General features: G+C 41.1%; 1 protein-coding gene and 1 pseudogene across 2 annotated transcripts; one reads left to right on the top strand and one right to left on the bottom strand.

Moving 5' to 3' along the window:
• Positions 1–521: 521 nt before the first annotated feature.
• On the top strand, positions 522–3,743 carry kdm8 (lysine (K)-specific demethylase 8). Of its 2 annotated transcripts, none has more exons than XM_071384910.1 (8): positions 522–628; positions 1,104–1,565; positions 1,756–1,928; positions 2,021–2,153; positions 2,251–2,298; positions 2,935–3,084; positions 3,209–3,301; positions 3,441–3,743. In XM_071384910.1, exons 2-8 carry the CDS (start codon positions 1,113–1,115, stop codon positions 3,603–3,605), a joined length of 1,215 nt encoding a protein of 404 aa, XP_071241011.1. In that variant the 5' UTR covers positions 522–628; positions 1,104–1,112; the 3' UTR covers positions 3,606–3,743. The 2 variants fall into 2 exon arrangements, with proteins under 2 accessions (XP_071241011.1, XP_071241012.1); XM_071384911.1 differs by lacking the exon at positions 522–628 and adding an exon at positions 686–990.
• A 513-nt stretch (positions 3,744–4,256) lies between these two features.
• On the bottom strand, positions 4,257–14,863 carry LOC139564961 (non-structural maintenance of chromosomes element 1 homolog; annotated as a pseudogene).
• Between the last annotated feature and the right edge of the window lie 46 nt (positions 14,864–14,909).

Below are 14,909 nucleotides of genomic sequence, written 5' to 3'. Positions count from 1 at the left end.
TATACCACAAAACCCAGAGGTGCCTTATTGCTATTATAAACTGGTTACCAATGTAATTAGAGCAGTAAAAATAAATGTTTTGTCATACCCATTGTCATACCCATGGTATACTGTCTGATATACCACAGTTGTCAGCCAATCAGCATTCAGTGCTCGAACCACCCAGTTTATAATTATAACTAACCATTGTTCTATCGGTGATGGGAGAATCTGGGGTAAATTACAGTACAGTATTTTCAACCTAAATTTCGTTTCCCCGTAAAAACGAATGTGGGGACAGGCGTCTTTTTAGGCGTCTAAACCTGCTAAATTAGGTTAGCCAATGGCAAATTACAAATACATAAAGAATAATAGCGCCATTTGCCGGCTGCAGGGCTACTATGTCACTAGTCAGCACAGCTGGAGAATACAAATTGTCCACTCTTCAGACCGGAGCTGGCAGGATAGATGTATTTTGCTTAATAATGTTGTTGTTTTTTACGAAAAATGTGCTTCATGTGCAAAATAATGTGATATTACTGTTTGCAGGATCGAACCCAATCATCACGTCAAGGAACATAAATAATGTATTCGTTTTCTACACGGAGCTCTTTTATCGCAACACCAGCGTCTACACATGTCAACAACGGTAACTGTGTTTTGTGCAATATCCAAATTACTAGACCGTTTACTATTTATTTGTCCACATTTTATAATCTCATTCTCGGGGTATTAAAGAGGACATGTGCCCAGTGATGATACGTTTGCTTGGGGAAGACCCAAACAGTATTTCATTAGATATCTGATCCATTGTAACAATATGTGGGGATAGTGGTCTTTTTTTCTTGCTCTTACCGGACTCGAGGTGCAGGGGTCTCGCTCCCTGAAAATCTCTGTCTCTTCAAATTTAATTCAGTGACATGTCACACTTGAGGAAGGATATGGAAAATTGTGGTTTTAATAGAAGTCTTGTGTATTCATTATAGTTAACAGGTAGCAAAGGTTTTGCAGGTAGGCAGCCCCCAGCTAGCTAAGTGTATGGTTATAACATTAGTGGTTTTCAGACCAGATTGATTGTGCACTGTACCTTTTGATTGGGTCTAACAATTCTCTCTATTCCACAGCACTAGTCTATGGCAGAACTGTGGTCATCTATCTCTGCTGCTTTGCCTGTGACGGAGGCAGAATTTCCACTTGACTTCAGTGAAAAAGTTGAGCCCAGTGTGGTGGATGTGCTGAAACGTTGCAGGCAGCAGCTGTACACCAGGAGCGGTCGATGGAGGCAAAACGCTCAGATAATCTTGGACTTTTCCTGGGAGAAGCTCAACACAGGAACGTGGCGTGATGTGGACAAGGAGTGGAGGTGTTTGTATTCATATGGCTGCCTGTTCAAAGTAGCTGCCCTATGCCGTGATGATGCCTCACCAGCTACAGTGCAGGAGGCCATACGGACATGTGACTTGGGCCTGCTCATGGGGGCAGCCATCATGGACAATATTTTACAAACCATTGTAAGGATCCTGCAAAATGAAATCGGGAAGAGGCACTCCAATGAGGAGGATCCTAGTGAAGGAGTTAGTGCCAAGGTGGATTTCATATCTTATACTGTGTATGTTGTGGCCTCTTGCTTTCTAACCAGTCTGTGTCATATCCCTTTTGTTTTTTCTCATAATTTTCTTAAAGGCTAGTAGGCTATTTTATTTTGCTTTGCATATTGCTTATTCTCCAAATCAAATTGTGTGTTAGTTTATGCTATGTTTAAATTCTTCTCAACAGAAAATGAAGGTTGACTGTGTGTCAGTGCCTGTGGTCAAGCAGGCTCTGGCAGTACCAAGGATACACTGTCCATCATTGGAGAGCTTCAAGAAAGATTACTTGGACCCCCAAAAGCCAGTCATATTAGAGGGTATCATAGATCACTGGCCAGCCTTCAAAAACCACCCTTGGAGGTACTTTTTCTATATTTTGTGTCCTTCTCTAGTCCCTTGCCCTTACCTTCTCATAGTCCCCTAGACACCTTTTGTTTTCTCCCTGTGCAAAGCATAGAATACCTGCAAACTGTTGCTGGTTGTCGGACTGTACCTGTTGAAGTAGGCTCAAGATATACCGATGAGGAATGGTCACAGACACTCCTTACGGTCAATGAATTCATTGATCGCTATATTGTTGTGAAAGTAAGTACTTCCTCATGAAAAATATTGCCCCAAGAATAAGCCAAGGATAGACTCTTTTCACTCAATGCCTAATCCTGCTCTCTCTCACTCACATTAGGACGCATCAAGTTTGGGATATCTTGCTCAGCACCAGCTATTTGATCAGGTTGGTCATTGCCCTGTCCTGTTTTTTACATAACAAATTTGAGTGAGGATGTCAGTGTTGATTATATACTTAACAAAAATATAAACACAACATGTAAATTGATGGTTTCGTGACCTGAAATAAAAGATCCCAGAAATGTTTCTCTCAAATGTTGTGCAGCAATTTGTTTACATCCCTCTTGGTGAGCATTTCTCCTTTGCCAAGATAATCCATCCACATCAAGAAACTGATTAAACAGCATAATCATTACAGGTGTACCTTGTGCTGGGGAGAAAAGGTCACTCTAAAATGTGCAGTTTTGTCACACAATTGGCATTGCTCCCCAGTGGGTGGGCCTATGCCCTCCCAGGCCCACCCATGATTGCACCCCTGCCCAGTCATGTGAAATCCATAGATTAGGGCCTAATTAATTAATTTCAATTTACTTATTTCCTATATTATCTATAACTTAGTAAAATTGTTGCAGTTATATTTTTGTTCACTATAAGACTAAAATACAACAAATGTATATTTACTGGAAATGTAGGATACAGGCTTCTATAATCCTTGCCTCCATTTTTGTATTGTACAAAATACATTTAAAGCATACAAGTTTCAGTCACAAAAACAGTTTTGTTCAATGTACTCTTCTCCAAGGTCCCCGAGCTGAAAGACGACATCCGTATCCCCGACTACTGTTGTCTTGGTGAGGGAGATGAAGATGACATCACAATCAATGCTTGGTTTGGGCCAGGAGGTACAGTGTCCCCCCTTCATCAGGATCCTCAACAGAACTTCCTGGCTCAGGTGAGTCCAACACATCCAGCGAGTAGGATCAGACTCGCAGCAATTTAGACCCTGCCAGAGATGTGATCCTGTATTTCTGCCAATCATAATTTGGTGACTGCATGGTTTCCCTATTGTGTAACAGGTGGTTGGGAGAAAGTACATTCGTCTGTATTCCCCTGAGGACACTGAGAAACTCTACCCTCACCAATTGCAGCTCCTACACAACACTAGTCAGGTTAAAATTTAATTTTCAATATTTTTATGCACCAGGTCTATGATCTAAAAAACAATCTAGCATATAAGTGTTGCATACTTTGAATGGGAGAAATTAGTCAAGTGTTTGCCATTTAAACACATAGCTTTCTTTAATGCAGGTGGAGGTGGAGAGCCCAGACGTGGTACGATTCCCAGAGTTTGTGAAGGCTCCCTACCTAGAGTGTGTGTTGCAGCCTGGGGAGGTCTTGTTCATCCCAGTCAAGCACTGGCATTACGTGCGTTCTTTGGAGCTCAGCTTTTCTGTGAGCTTCTGGTGGTCATGACCCATGATGAGGGATCCAGATTCAGGTTGTTTTTAGTCAGAATTTTAGTTTTTGCAGTAGTCTTGTAAAATGCAAGTCCTGTGCTCACATATGTTGTGACTTAAGTCTGAATGTTATTTTCTTAAACAATCATTAACATGTCTGTCCTTTCATTGCTTCAGCCCTCTGAGCCTCGCCCACCAAATGGCTTTAAAAACAAATTCATGGTTAAGTGTCAATGGTAATTCAAAAAGGAATAAGGTTGGAAACAAGTCTCAATTTACATAGTTCGCAACTTAAAGGCAATTCATATTGAAGAATTATGGGAAATCTGCTCAACTCAATTAACATAAGTAGAGGAAAATAGCCTATCACTATAGCTATATTACATAATTAAAAGTATCCCACCTCATATCCATGACAAAGGAAAGCCAGTTGTGCTCAATCTGTCAACACTTGAATGTGATTATGGCACACATTGAATGCCAAGCTACCTGCATGATTGGCGCTTGCTTCCACTCATTACTACATTAAATGAAGGAGCAGTTGATGTATGCTCATTTCCTACTGCATATAAAATATGGAGTTGTTACCCATTTAATTTGATAGGGTATGCTTTTTCAAATTAGCATATTTAATTGTTCCCAAATTATTCCTGCAGATACTCAAAGATTAGGTAATTTCCATAATTTATTCAAATATGGCAGTACTATTCTAATTTAACAACCTAATGAACCACAGGCACAAATTATGTAAACACAGCTTTCCATTTAAACTGCCTGAAAGAATGATTGAAGTAGTTGCCACACTTCCCAGAATTGCTCCCCTAGAAAGTAACTTAATAAAATTAAGATAATCAAGTTAAGAGTGGAGCTCACGGGAGACCATTGGCGATTCAATGAAAGATGTTCTCCTGAAAGAATCTAACATTTGATATACAATTATAAAAACGTTTTTTCAACTTAACTCAATTTATCTGTACGATAAACTGTACATTTGAATGAAGGCAAAACATTGTACTGAAAGTTCTGACAGCTATACATGCATCCGTGAGGTTATAATCTCCTGGTCCTCCGGGTCTGAGCTGTAGACCGAGGAGTGGGGGTGGGGGCCGTGTTCTCTTTGGCTGCTGACTGAGTCTCGCTCTGAGAGGACGGAGGTCTATACACACCTATAGGGAAGAGAAGGGAAAATGAAATCATATGAATGACTAGATAAGGTAGGTAAATATTTGTCGAAACAGATGAAAGTGATATGTATACACAGACCTTTATACAAACTATGATAGATTGTATAGACTATCATGGTACCACTTGTGTTGCAATTCTTTGATCAGTGTAACATTACCTGGGATCTCATGTGGCCAGAAGTCCTCACAGGCAGGGCATCGTGGATCAGTCCTTCCTTTGAAGTATCTGGCGACACAAGGGGTGTGGATTTTGATGCCACATGTAGGATTTTCACACATCTGGCACAGAGGTAAAAAGACCAGATTATTACAAAAATGATGCATGAAACCAAATGCTTTGCCTAGAAAGCCAGGCTATCAGTGGTGTCAATCCCATTTTAAATTGTCAACCTATTTTGAGTAGCAACTACACCATTCATGAGAAGCATATCCAACAAAACATTACACATGCAACATTAAACATTCATATCTACCTTTGAACAGAGAGCAGGGGATTGAGAAAAGTGAGTTTGGGAATCTGACAAAAAGCAGATATTACACCAATTTGGATTTGACACGGGGTCCAATTTAGCTAGCAGGAGGAATACATTAGATGGAACTTATTTACTGTAATTTAAATTGAAGTTGTATCACTTTACCTGCAAGGCCACATTGTGGCAGACCTTGACCTGGTCTTGATATAACATCCGAATATATTGCTCCATCTCCATTATACATCGAGTGGAGAGTATTCACCATTTTTCTGAAGAAAAGACAAAACACAGATTCCAAGTCAATCAGTGGCACAAGAAAGTGAGACAAGAAGCAATAACTACATGCATAGAATGGGTCTTCAGAGACAGCACCTCATTCAGCCACTTATCCTGAACAAGCCTGTTCAGTACATGTTCCGTTTCTCTTTTCTTTAGCTTCTTTGTCTGGAGGCTGTCGGCACAGTTAAGAATGTCTGTGGAAGAGGCGGTTCCATTGTCAGAGTCCACAATCAGGTCCATCTAAAAAAAAAAAAAAAAAAAAGCAACATGCCAGTTATTACAGAGATATTCAAATGTTATTTAATTCTTAAGTCTTATTGTCAGTCATTTACTATTTACTAAAAACAGCATACTCACTGTTTTTCTGAATAATTCCAACTCGTTGTCTGCATAATCAGTTGACATCCTGGTCACATCAGTTTCAGCCATGTTCACCTGGACAGGAGAAGATGTCAACAGGAAAAATAAGAGCAGTTCATGATGACGGTAGTAGTAGTTAAAGAGCTTTGTGAATGAATTTGATTAGTGTCACTGACCAAAGCATGGTACTGAAGACCATCCTCCTCAGACATCCCTTTTCTGATCTGCATGAACATGGGCTGCAGCTGGGCATTGATAACCTCAATGAATTCATCAAGTTTATCATGAGCATAGTGTGCTGTATAAAAAGGGGTACATGTGAGTGAGTGGCCCTCAACAAAAACATTTTGGGCCAGTTTCTCAGACCTAGATTAAGCCTATTCCTGGACCTAAAGGCACTTTCAATAGAGAATCTCAATTGTGTCTAGAAAACTGGACCTTTGAGTTTAAGGGTTTAACATACAGACACTTTGCTGACACAAAATAAACAGTAGAGGACCAGGGCAAAATAGTTTGAAGTATGCAGCTATGCTGTTCTTACCACCGTGTGTCTCACAGCAATGCCGGTGGAGAGCCCTTGCCTTGGCACCATCAATGATCCCATTGACCATCATGGTTTGCAGGAACCTTTTATGGCTTTCTCCCAGTGGTCGAGCCATGGTGCAAGGAAAGCCCTAGAAAACATTCAACAACTATTTTGAATAAGCAGCATTTGAGGGTGTGAGATTCCATTGGACCCTACACGATGTGGTTGACCAAGAATTGCTAGTGCCTGGGCACACACATCGACAAGCCAATTTGCCTCTTTGCATTATAGGCTGAGGTTAGCTCACAGATGAAAGTGCTTAGCTACACTGAACAAAAATATAAACGCAACATGTAAAGTGTTGGTCCCATGTTTCATGAGCTGAAATAAAAGATCCCAGAAATGTTCCATACGAACAAAGCTTATTTCTCTGAAATGTTGTGCCAAAATTTGTTTACATCCCTGTTAGTGAGCATTTCTCCTTTGCCAAGACAATCCAACTGACAAGTGTCACATATCAAGAAGCGGATTAAACAGCATGATTATTACCTTGTGCTGGGGACAATAAAAGACTACTCTTAAAAAATGCAGTTGTGTTACAACACAATGCCACAGATGTCTCAAGTTCTGAGGGAGTGTGCAATTGGCATGCCGACTGTCGGAATGTCCACCTGAGCTTTTACCAGAGAATTTAATGTTAATTTCTGTACCATAAGCCGCTTCCAAAGTCGTTTTAGAGAATTTGTCAGTACGTCCAACCGGCCTGACAACTGCAGACCACGTGTATGGCATCGTGTGGGCGAGCGGTCAACGTTGTGAACAGAGTGATCCATGGTGGGTTATGGTATGTGCAGGCATAAGCTACTGACAACAAACACAAGTGCATTTTATTGATGGCAATTTGAATGCACAGAGATACCATGATGAGAGCCCGAGGCCCATTGTCGTGCCATTCATCCATCGCCTCATGTTTCAGCATGATAATGCACGGCTCCATGTTGCAAGGATCTCTACACAATTCCTGGAAGCTGGAAATGTCCCAGTTCTTCCATGGCCTGCATGCTCAGACATGTCACCCATTGAGCCTGTTTGGGATGCTCTGGATCAACATCTACAACAGCTTGTTCCAGTTCCTGCCAATATCCAACAACTTTGCACAGCCATTGAGAGTGGGACAACATTCCACAGGCCACAATCAACAGCCTGATCAACTCTATGCGAAGAAGACGTGTCACGCTACATGAGGCAAATGGTGGTCCCACCAGATACTGACCGGTTTTCTGATCCACGCGCCAACAGATGCACGTGTATTCCCAGTCATGTGAAAGCCATAGATTAAGGCCTAATGAATTTATTTCAATTGACTGATTTCCTTATAATGAACTGTAATTCAGTAAAATCCTTGAAGTTGTTCTATGTTGCGTTTATATTTGTGTTCAGTATAGTTCTCTAGCTGTCAAACAGTAATGTTAGTTAGCGAGCTCGCTCGGGGTGCGTGTGTAGCTCTCCGGTAGTAATAGACAAAGCAACTCACACACAAACACCTCATACACATGCAGACACCTGTACTCATACTGATTATACAAAATATTAGGAACACCTTCCTAATATTGAGTTGCGCACTTATCTTTTGTCTTACCCATTCACCCTCTGAATGGCACACATACACAATCCATGTCTCAATTGTCTCAGGGCTTAAACATCCTCCCCTTCATCTACACTGATTGAAGTGGATTTAACAAGTGAAATGAATAAGGGATCATAGCTTTCACCTGGAATCACCTGGTCAATGGCATGGAAAGAGCAGGTGTTCTTAATGTTTTGCACACTCAGTGTGTGTATGTATATATCTCACACACACAACGATACTCACAAACACAGCCAACGTTGCGAGAAGGGGGTAGCTGCGACCCAATATGGCAACCGGCGTGTGGGTGTGTCGAAAGGAAAGGAGTGGTGTGTGGAAAGGAGTGGGTGTGTGGAAAGGAGTGGGTGTGTGGAAAGCACTCTGCTACAGGTTAGACCAAAGACAGAAGACTATGGTTTAGAAACTCTGTGGTTAGACGGTTTTAATTGAGCAGTTCTTTTTTTTCCTTCTTCCGTTTCTTACCACGCAACTACCATACTTTGAGATACAGTACCGCGAGAGTTTGGACTTCTGTTTTGAAGCCAGAGGATGAGTCTTGAGTCGTATTTCATGGTTTTAAACAAATCATTTTACATTAAGTTTTATTAAAAGTATTGCTAATGGGTGTACTGTTGCTTCATGCGTTGTATGTGTGTGCTTACTAGAGGTTGACCGATTAATCGGAATGGCTGATTAATTAGGGCCAATTTCAAGTTTTCATAACAATCGGAAATCGGTATTTTTGGACAACGATTTGGTCGATTTGTTTTTTTACACCTTTATTTAACTAGGCAAGTCAGTTAAGAACACATTCTTATTTTCAATGACGGCCTAGGAACGGTGGGTTAACTGCCTTATTCAGGGGCAGAACGACAGATTTTTACCTTGTCAGCTCGGGGATTCAATCTTGCAACCTTACAGTTAACTAGTCCAACGCTCTAACCACCTGCCTCTCATTGCACTCCACGAGGAGCCTGCCTTTTACGCGAATGCAGTAAGAAGCCAAGGTAAGTTGCTAGCTAGCATTAAACTTATCTTATAAAAAACAATCAATCAATCATAATCACTAGTTAACTACACATGGTTGATGATATTACTAGTTTATCTAGTGTGTCCTGCGTTGCATATAATCGATGCGGTGCGCATTCGCGGAAAAAGGACTGTCGTTGCTCCAACGTGTACCTAACCATAAACATCAATGCCTTTCTTATAATCAATACACAGAAGTATATATTTTTTAAACCTGCATATTTAGCTAAAAGAAATCCAGGTTAGCAGGTGAAATTGTGTCACTTCTCTTGCGTTCATTGCACGCAGAGTCAGTGTATATGCGATAATAATAAACGTTTTGTTTTCGAAATGAGTTTCCAGATTTGACCATATTAATGACCAAAGGCTCGTATTTCTGTGTGTTATTATGTTATAATTAAGTCTATGATTTGATAGAGCAGTCTGACTGAGCGATGGTAGGCAGCAGCAGGCTCGTAAGCATTCATTCAAACAGCACTTTCGTGCGTTTTTCCAGCAGCTCTTCACTGTGCTTCAAGCATTGCGCTGTTTATGACTTCAAGCCTATCAACTCCCGAGATTAGGCTGGTGTAACCGATGTGAAATGGCTAGCTAGTTAGCGGGGTGCGCGCTAATAGCGTTTCAAACGTCACTCGCTCTGAGACTTGGAGTAGTTGTTCCCCTTGCTCTGCATGGGTAACGCTGCTTCGAGGGTGGCTGTTGTCGATGTGTTCCTGGTTCGAGCCCAGGTAGGGGCTAGGAGAGGGACGGAAGCTATACTGTTACACTGGCAATACTAAAGTGCCTATAAGAACATCCAATAGTCAAAGGTATATGGAATACAAATGGTATAGAGAAATAGTCCTATAAATACTATATTAACTACAACCTAAAACCTCTTACCTTGGAATATTGAAGTCTCATGTTAAAAGGTCCCCCCAGCTTTCATATGTTCTCATGTTCTGAGCAAGGAACTTAAACATTAGCTTTTTTAAACCAAATTGAACATGTTTCATTATTTATTTGAGGCTAAATTGATTTTTATTGATGTATTATATTAAAGTTAAAATAAGTGTTCATTCAGTATTGTTGTAATTGTCATTATTACAAATACATTAAAAAAATAAAAAATAAAATAATCGTCCGATTAATCGGTATCGGCTTTTTTTGGTCCTCCAATAATCGGTATTGGCGTTGAAAAATCATAATCGGTCGACCTCTAGTGCTTACTGTGACTGTCACCCTGATATTGGCTACTAAGTAGCTACTTCCCACGCCTTTGCCGGACGGTAGTGCTTGTCAAGCCGGAGCGGAGGGCACTGTGTCACGGTGTGGTGGCTGTGTTGTTGCCGTTCATGCCCTCCCTATTGAGTAGTAGACTGTATGTATGTATCAAGGTGACATCTAGATGGTTATCAATATTAGTTATTTCTTGTATAGGCTGCTATAAAAGATATGTATAACTAACCAAAGATACTTAATCTGTGTCGTTTACAGTGGGAGAAAATGAAGCATAGTGGGCAGAACAAGCAAGGAGGTGGGCAAAGCCAAGCTAGTGAGATCCTATTGGCGCGTTGTAGCATGTATTTGCATATTTTTACGTTAAGGAATGCCCATGTGCACAAACTCAATTCAACCTTGCACTCCAGATTTTTTGTTTTGGGAACAGAAATATGTATTGAGATCTGACGTTTCATCGATGAGAAAATTAGCAGAATGTCAGCCCAGTTTCACCTTGTTCCATCCTCTCCCACTACCCGCGATTGGACTTCCTCACTACCATCTGTGGTGGTGAGAAAACGTTCTAAACGGATGCTTCAGCTTTATAGCCACTGTGACGTGTCTGGGTTTCCCCTGCTGTCTGTGCTGCTATCTTACATGAAATAAAAAATGGCCAAATAACCTACCGCCGGCAAGAAGACCGCGATACCCAGTAGGACGCAGGCACTTCGAACAAAGGCACACAAAACGGTCTTGAGTGGTAACAACACTGCCCAATTAGCTGATTCGCTTTCCATAAACCCACTCCTTTTGACACACCCACTCACCCATGCTCTGTGTGCCAGATTGGGCTGCAGCTACCTATACTTGAGCGGGAAACACTCTTTTCATGCCACTTCAATACCGATGTGACTTTTTCATAGCAGGTTAGGAGAATTAGCGTAGCAGGTTAGGAGACTGAGGTTGAGGTTAGGAAAAGAGTTTGGAAAAATGCTCTTCTAATCTGCTATGAAAAATCACTGTATCAAAGTGGGCTGAAAATATATATAGATGTATGTATGTATATAAAGACAAAATACTGGTCCGTTTTTCACACTGTATTCATATACTGTATTCTTCACATTGCTCATTCTACTATTTTTATTTAACTAGGCAAGTCGGTTAAGAACAAATTTTTATTTACAATGACGGCCTAGCCCGGCCAAACCCTAACCCGTACGACGCTTGGCCAATTGCGTGCCACCCTGTAGGACTCCCAATCACGGCCGGTTGTGATACAGCCTGAAATCGAACCAGGGCCTGTAGTGACGCCTCTAGCACTGAGATGCAGTGCCTTAGACTGCTGTGCCACTCGGGAACCCCATAATATACTGTATCTACCACTGTACATTGCATTTTGTTAGCGACACTGTTAGGTCACTGTAATATATCTAATGCTGTACGTTACATATTATTTGAAAATATATTTTTGGTGTGCCTTCAGAAAGTATTCAGACCCCTTGACTTTCAAATTTTATTTGTCACATGCGCCGAATACAACAGGTGTAGACCTTACAGTTAAATGCTTACTTACAAGCCATTAACCAACAATGCAGTTTTAAGAAAATAAGTGTTAAGAGTCTTCTTGGGTATGACGCTACAAGCTTGGCACAACTCTATTTCTGGAGTTATTCCCATTCTTCTCTGCAGATCCTTTCAAGCTCCGTCAGGTTGGATGGGGAGCGTTGCTGCACAGCTATTTTCAGGTCTCTCCAGAGATGTTCGATCGGGTTCAAGTCCGGGCTCTGGCTGGGCCACTTAAGGACATTCAGAAACTTGTCCCGAAGCCACTTCTGCGTTGTCTTGGCTGTGTGCTTAGGGTTGTTGTCCTGTTGGAAGGTGAACCTTTGCCCCAGTCTGAGGTCTTGAGCTGGTTTTCATTGAGGATCTCTCTGTACTTTGCTCCGTTCATCTTTGCCTCAATCCTGACTAGTCTCCCAGTCCCTGCCGCTGAAAAACATCCCCACAGTATGACGCTTCACTGCAGGGATGGTGCCAGGTTTCCTCCAGACTTGAAGCCTGGAATTCAGGCCAAATAGTTCAATCTTGGTTTCATCAGCCCAGAGAATCTTGTTTCTCATGGTCTGAGTGTCTTTTGGTGCCTTTTTGCAAACTCCAAGCGGGCTGTCATGTGCCTTTTACTGAGGAGTGGCTTCTGTCTGGCCACTCTACCATAACGGCCTGATCGGTGGAGTGCTGCAGAGATGGTTGTCCTTCTGGAAGTTTCTCCCATCTCCACAGAGAAACGCTAGAGCTCTGTCAGAGTGACTATCAGGTTCTTGATCGCCTCCCTGACCAAGGCTCTTCTCCCCCGATTGCTCAGTTTGGCCAGGCGGCCAGCTCTAGGAAGAGTGTTGGTTGTTCCAAACTTCTTCCATTTAAGAATGATGGAGGCCACTGTGTTCTTGGGGACCTTCAATGCTGCAGAAATCTGTTGGTACACTTCCCCAGATCTGTGCCTCGACACAATCCTGTCTCGGAGCTCTACAGACAATTCCTTCGACCTCATGGCTTGTTTTTTACTCTGACATGCACTGTCACCTGTGGGACCTTATAGACAGGTGTGTGCCTTTCCAAATCATGTCCAATCAATTGAATTTACCACAGGTGGACTCCAAATTAAGTTGTGGAAACATCTCAAGGATGCTTCACCCACCACCCGCCAACCCCTCTTTCACACTACTGCTACTCTGTTCATCATATATGCATAGTCACTTTAACCATATCTACATGTACATACTACCTCAAATCAGCCTGACTAACCGGTGTCTGTATGTAGCCTGTCTTTTTACTGTTGTTTTATTTCTCTACTTACCTATTGTTCACCTAACACCTTTTTTGCACTATTGGTAAGTAAGCATTTCACTAAGGTCTACTACACCTGTTGTATTCGGCGCACGTAACAAATAAACTTTGATTTGATGATCAATGGAAACAGGATGCACAAGCTCAATTTCGAGTCTCATAGCAAAGGGTCTGAATACTTGTGTAAATAAGGTATATGTTTAATTTTAATACATTTGCAAAAATTTCAAAAAAACGTTTTTTGTATTTATTTTATCCATTGTATAATAAGCCTGTAACGTAACAAAATGTGGAAAAAGTCAAGGGGTCTGAATACTTTCCCTTGGCACTGTATGCATAGATTGCATATTGATTACGATGACCATGTTACATGCACACCTAATCTCCCATTATTATACAGGATACTCAAGTATTCTGTTTTTGAGTTGACGCATATAAACATTATATCCTGTTTACAAAAAAAAAAAAAAACGTATATTGCAGGTATAGCAAACCCGATAACATGCCTGTGATATGCTTATGTTAGACGGGATACTGTGGCATGTAAACATCTTATCCCGTTTACTGTAGTTTTTTTGCGCAGGCTCAGTTTTGCATATCATGGGTGTTGTGTTTTTATCTGATTGTTATTAAATAAATCACTTCAAAAAGTACGCTACTTGTGCAGTTCGATCCGCCATAATAATGAATGTAGCTGATACATTGAAATACTGTCTGCCTGCATAACAGTGTCGAAGATATCACATTACACATGAATTACATTTTCTCAAGAGATGAAAGAAATCATTTCTCCACTCCTGTTCGAGACAAAATTAACATTTGTTGTACCATTAAGAAATGCATAATTCTGCCTGAGTTATAATATATTAATTTATAGAACATGTGAGAGGTTATAGGCCTACAGTCAGTGTCCATATATCAGTTACGATTCCATTTAATCCTTGTGAATTTAAAGGAGGAATATATTGAGCGGGATATCAAAGGTGCATGTAAACAACTTATCCTGAATAATACTGGGATATGAGCTACTATCCGGAATACTGATCAACGTGGTTATACAGGGGTTGTTTGAAAACTGTCTGGAGATGTTCTGACAGTATTTTTGTTTTTTTATTATTTGTGTAGTTTGACATTTTTGTTTCACTGTTAGGCGCTAGTAACACAAACATATCGCTGCATCCACGATAACTGCTAATTTACTGTGTACGACAACGCGACCAATACACTTTAATTTGGCTAGTCAGTTACCGTTAACCAACTAGCCAACGATAGCTAACCAGCAGTAACAACACGTCAGCAAATGTTCCGGCCAAAATAGACCAGCACCAGCGTATATCAAAAAGAAATATATAAAAACTTTAAAACAACTGCATCCCCACTCACCAAGCAAGTCAGTCCTTGCTCTATTTTGTTATGCTGGTTCTTCTACTTCTGTCAAATGTTAGCTAGCTAGCTTTGTTTACGCGGGTTGTGCATGAGACTTGAAAGGGCCTACCTCTTCCTCTGTAGTTACATTAACGGTGTTTCTGGAAAACCTCCTAAAAGCAAAGGTGCTACCGCCCCCCAGCGGACTGGTAGACCAAACATAGTACATTAGCTATGGTTTCGATTGGAAACTCAGTGGCTCAGTGTTCCATGTCTTTATCTGCAACCGGACTTCCCGGCAATAGATCAAGTTGCAAAAATATTGCAATATTATTAAGATGTCATTGTTGGAATTCGAACTTGGTAATCAACCATAAAACAAAAACAAAGCGTGCGTGCGTGCGATGTGGTCATACAAGGAAGGGGGACGACC

The sequence above is a fragment of the Salvelinus alpinus genome, chromosome 36, assembly GCF_045679555.1.
Source record: "Salvelinus alpinus chromosome 36, SLU_Salpinus.1, whole genome shotgun sequence".
Classification (NCBI taxonomy): Eukaryota; Metazoa; Chordata; class Actinopteri; order Salmoniformes; family Salmonidae; genus Salvelinus; species Salvelinus alpinus.
Note: the sequence above shows the minus strand (reverse complement) of the source record. Positions and strands in the feature narration are given on the sequence as shown.

Coding starts and splice junctions, on each gene's coding strand:
- kdm8 (XM_071384910.1), top strand. CDS start 1,113: ATGGCAGAACTGTGGTCATCTATCTCTGCTGCTTTGCCTGTGACGGAG. Junction 2,154..2,250: donor ATCGCTATATTGTTGTGAAA/GTAAGTACTTCC, acceptor CACTCACATTAG/GACGCATCAAGTTTGGGATA. Junction 3,085..3,208: donor AACAGAACTTCCTGGCTCAG/GTGAGTCCAACA, acceptor ATTGTGTAACAG/GTGGTTGGGAGAAAGTACAT.